The following is a 4,688-nucleotide window of genomic DNA, read 5'->3' as shown; positions in this document are numbered from 1 at the left end:
TACATTGTATATTGACAAAATAAAAATTAAAAAAAAAAAATTTCAGCCCACTTTCATCCATTTATTTCTGCTTTATTGCTTTGGCAGTGTTTTGTCAATTTTTAAAATTTGCAAAGTTGCTACAATAACCAAGTATATATTTATATCTTATGCTTAGTATACATATTACTTTGTAATCTATCCTAATTTGTTTTAACAAATTGGTGGATGTTAAGGTTGTTTCTAACTTTCCTCTATTCTGTTTAGTTTGTTTTTGGCAGCTGGCTGGTATAACTTTTCCCTATTCTGTACACAGAGCAGGCAAGAATTGATTGGAAATAAATTAGAAGTAAAAACCACAAAGTAGAAAAAACTGAATTGTAGAAAAAAATAAAGTGTTAAATAGCCAAAAAAAACAAAAAAAAACAAAGTACTTCTGAGTATTAACACACTTAATCCTTACAATAACCCTATGAAATAGGCACTATTATTTTCCATAAGAGGAAACTCAGGCACAGAAAGGTTAAGTAACTTACCTAATGTCACATAGCTAGAGTATCAGTTAGAATGCTTTCAGCTATGGTTGACAGACACTGCCAGCAATTGGTGCATTTATGATATGACATTACAGGAAGACCAGAGGTATGACATGTTTCAGAGCTAGTTGATTCAAGAGCCAAACAAAGTCATCAGTAAAACTGTTTCCATCTTTTTTGAAAGCCCATTGTCTACCTAATGGCTTTGTCCTCTGGCTGGCCCCTCTTGTGGTCACTGGGTAACTGTGGCAGTTCTTGGCATTACTTCTACACCTGGCAATGTCCAGAGTCATGGAAGAACCCTCTCCTCTGGTGCACCTACAGTGGAGTGTAACAAGGTTTCCCATTAGCTCCCAACAGACTTGTCCTAATGTCTCCCTCACCAGAACCAGGTTCTATGCCCAGCCCTGGACATTCACTGCCAAGAAGAGTGGGATCCCATGATGAGCATAGGTCAGACAGAAGTTACCCTTGGCACTGGGGATATGGTCAACCTCCCTGCATGTTCTGTGGGGGACAAATCTGAGGCTCTGCCAGTAGCAAGCAGAGGGGATTGCTGTGGGGAGCCCCCCATTAGGGCCTGCTCTGGCTCATGAGCAGAGGAGGCAGATGGAAGCCCAGAAGCTTTGTCGATAGAGCATATACTGAAAAGTCTGATTCAGTAATTCTACGTGGGCTTTTGTGGGGTGTTTTTTTGTTTGTTTGTTTGTTTTTAGCTGACACCTTAGAAACAGTTGTGGAAGTTTGAACAAATTGACAGAAAGAGTGCATCTGGAAAACTGGCCTTCTATGACTGTCTGAGATGACTGTCACTAGCAGTCTGTAGAAGGGGTTTACAAATACTTACTCCTGGCCTATTCAGATTTTTCAGGAATAGAGTTTGAAAATCCAATACAGGATGGTGGTGTGATTATCTTAAAGAAACAGTTCTCAAACTTTTTGGTTTTAGGAATTTTTTATAGTCCTAAAAATTATTGGCGACTTCAAGGAGCTTTAGTTTGTGTTGGTTGTATCTATTTTCTTAGAAATTTAAAAGGAGAAATTAAAATAGGCATTTGTTAATTTATTTAGAAAAATGATAGACCAACTATGTGTTAATATAAATAACATATTTTAAGGAAAACTAACTGTAGTTTTCAAAACAAAAGCTTTAATGAGAAGAGTGTTCTATATTTGTTTTATATTTTTTGCGAATTTCATTTGTCTGGTTTAATGGAAGACAGCTGAATTCTCATAGCTGCTTCTGCATTCAACCTATCAGGCAGCCACATAATCTGTAGCCTCTGGAAAACTCTGCTGAACATTTGTGAGAGGATGACAGTAAAAAAGGCAAATAAAATCTTAATATTATGAAAATAATTTTTTTTTTTTTTTTTGTCCTTTTTGAGACTGGCCGCACTGCGCTCAGCCAGTGAGCGCACCGGCCATCCCCATACAGGATCCGAACCCGCGGCGGGAGCACCACTGAGCTCCCAGCGCTGCACTCTCCCGAGTGCGCCACGGGCTTGGCCCCTATGAAAATAATTTTGATCTCATGGATTCCCTCAAAGAGTGTCTCGGAACCCCAGGGGTCCTCAGATCACACTTTGAGGACCACTCACTTAAAGTATGTCCACTGGATGTGCCTATGCATAATTTATAATTGTTCCCAGTAGTAGCACAGGTAATGACAGTAGATAAGATATTAAAAGAACACACTTAAGTTGATAAAATGAGTATCAATAGAACAATACGCCAGAGTCCAGGGAATCTGATAAGCTGGCAGAATCCTGCTGAAGACACCAGTTCATGAGCAGTTTACTTAAAGGTTTTCTCACTTGCCCAGTCTCCTAGAATATTTAAAATATAATATGATTTACACAAAATATATGCACTAATATATATATTTCTAAGGAAATATCTATGACATGAAGCCCATTTATTCTCCACTTTTTTTCCAGACTTAACATTTCAGATGATTTAAAGATTGGCTTTTTCAGCACAGACCATGCTACTCAAACAGATTGGAGTGAAATTTTGCCAATAAAAGAGTTGAGTTCATCGACACAAAAGTTAGTTCAGGTAAATCTGGATTTGTTTAGAAACTTCTGAGATAATTTTTAGGCTTTATTTTCCTTCATGTTTCTTTCACTGACAGAATCAAAATGACTAAATTAAAAAAAAATTGGCATCTTTGACAAACAGCTAAATAACAGTTGTGTATTTTTAAATTATTAATAAGCCACTTATATTTTTGTCGTATTTATGTCATGCTTACATATGGCAACTTGTTTAGTGAAATGTTTTGTTACTCTATTTGGAATCCTTTGACATCTGTGAACATTTTCTATTTATGATACTTTTAAAAAATTATAAAATATTTTTGCATATAGACAAATGTAGAGAATAATATAATGAATAACTGTGTTGCCCACCACGCACCTCTGACATTCTATCATATTTCCCTTGAATCTTCTTTGATTGTAAGGGAATAGAACATTTAATATACGTCATATACCGAGTTATTATTAAAAACCCTAATCAATAAAACTGTCACATGAGGTAGCATCCTACTACAAAAGTACTTGTGTACTTTGCTGTTTGGGTTTTTTTTTTTTTTTTTTTTTTCACTTAATATAACTTGGAAATCATTCCATATTGGTACATAATGAATTTTCTCACTTATTTTTCAAGTACGTCATGTCACAAGATGTACATCATATATTTAGCTTTGTCCCCATTGATGGACATTTTGGTTGTTTCTAATCTTTTACTCTGATGAATAATCCTGCAATACTCATGTGCCAGTAAATCTGTGGTGTAGATTTTTAAAGGTGGACTTTCTGAGTCAGAGGATGTATGCATTAGTCATTTTGAAGGATTATTGCCAAATTGCCCTGAATAGAGATTGTACCAATTTACCTACTAGTAACTTTTGAGGATGTCTCTCTCCTGCATAATTGCCAATTTATTGTCTTCTTTTATGTCTTCAGAAAAGTTTTATAATTTTATTCCTTGTAACGAGGTGTGTCCAAATGACTAAGTTTTGATCAGCAGGATTTAGAGGGAAATCATATGTGGCAGCTTTGGGGAACCTTCTTTAAGACACAGTTCACATGCACCCTCTCTCCCTTCGTCCCCTCCTCCCCTTCTTCCCCTCTCCGTCTCCCATCCCTCCTTTCCTTCTACCTTCCTTCCTTCCCTTCCTTGGTGAGAACATGAATGCTACCATTTGGACCATGAGGTTGAGACAGTATACAGCAGAGTAATAAGACAGAAGAATCTTAGATCATTTACTTCATTCACTGCATAGGTAGATTTCTAGTGGAAGAGAGCTAAACTTATTTCTCATTTATGCTTTTATTTGGATTTTTTGTTGTAGCTGAACTAAAATCTGATTCAATATGTTTAAATCAGAGTTGAGGATTTTTTTTCTATTTCTACTTGATAAGAGACCTTTAAAATCATGAGTGACTGGGTTTGAATGCTTTTCATGGATCTATTGAGATGATCGCCTGGTCATATGGCTTTTCTCCTTTATGTGATGATGTGGTGAAATTCGGTTTTTGAATACTAAACAATCCTTGAATTCCTGGAATAAATCCAACTAGATCAGAATAGTTCTTTTTGTGTCTCTGTGAAATTTTCTATTAGTTTATTGAGGATTGTTTTTCATCTATATTTGTGAGATTGCCCTGCAATGTTCTTTTCTCATACTACTGTTATTTAATCTTGATATCAAGGTCACAGTATCCTCGTAAAATAAGTTGAGAATGTTCCCTAGTCTATTCTCTGAAATAGTTGACATGAGATTGAAATTATCTGTTTCTTCAGTGATTGTTAGAACACGGATGCAAAACTGTGCTTATGTTTACTTCTGTCATTATGTTCCAGTTTTCTTAAATCTTCTTGGGTCAGTTTTGATGTTATGTTTTCCTAAAAAAGGTATTTATTTTGCTAAATCTTTAAATTATTGGTATAATATTGATTATTGTCTTCTCATTATTTTTACATCTATTGTATCTGTAGTTATAGTCCCTTTTTTATTCTTCGTATTGTCTACATACATCCTCTCCTTTTTGTCGGTGAACCTTGTGAGAGTTATCTATTTCATTAGTCTTTTTCAGAGACCCAATTTTTGGATTTTTAAATTGTCTCTGTGGTATCATTACTTTCAAGTTTATAAATTTCTTC

General features: G+C 35.5%; 1 protein-coding gene across 1 annotated transcript in view; it reads left to right on the top strand.

Moving 5' to 3' along the window:
* Nucleotides 1-4,688, top strand: part of LOC103600746 — a 111,818-nt gene that overhangs the window by 9,310 nt on the left and 97,820 nt on the right. The window contains exon 2 of the mRNA XM_008585076.1: nucleotides 2,456-2,576. Within this exon, the coding sequence (XP_008583298.1) occupies nucleotides 2,456-2,576 (121 nt within the window). The remainder of the gene's footprint in view (nucleotides 1-2,455; nucleotides 2,577-4,688) is intronic.

The sequence above is a fragment of the Galeopterus variegatus genome, unplaced genomic scaffold (genome assembly GCF_000696425.1).
Source record: "Galeopterus variegatus unplaced genomic scaffold, G_variegatus-3.0.2 Scaffold3444, whole genome shotgun sequence".
Taxonomy (NCBI): Eukaryota; Metazoa; Chordata; class Mammalia; order Dermoptera; family Cynocephalidae; genus Galeopterus; species Galeopterus variegatus.
The sequence above is the reverse complement of the archived record's forward strand: the minus strand, read 5'-3'. Positions and strand labels throughout refer to the sequence as shown.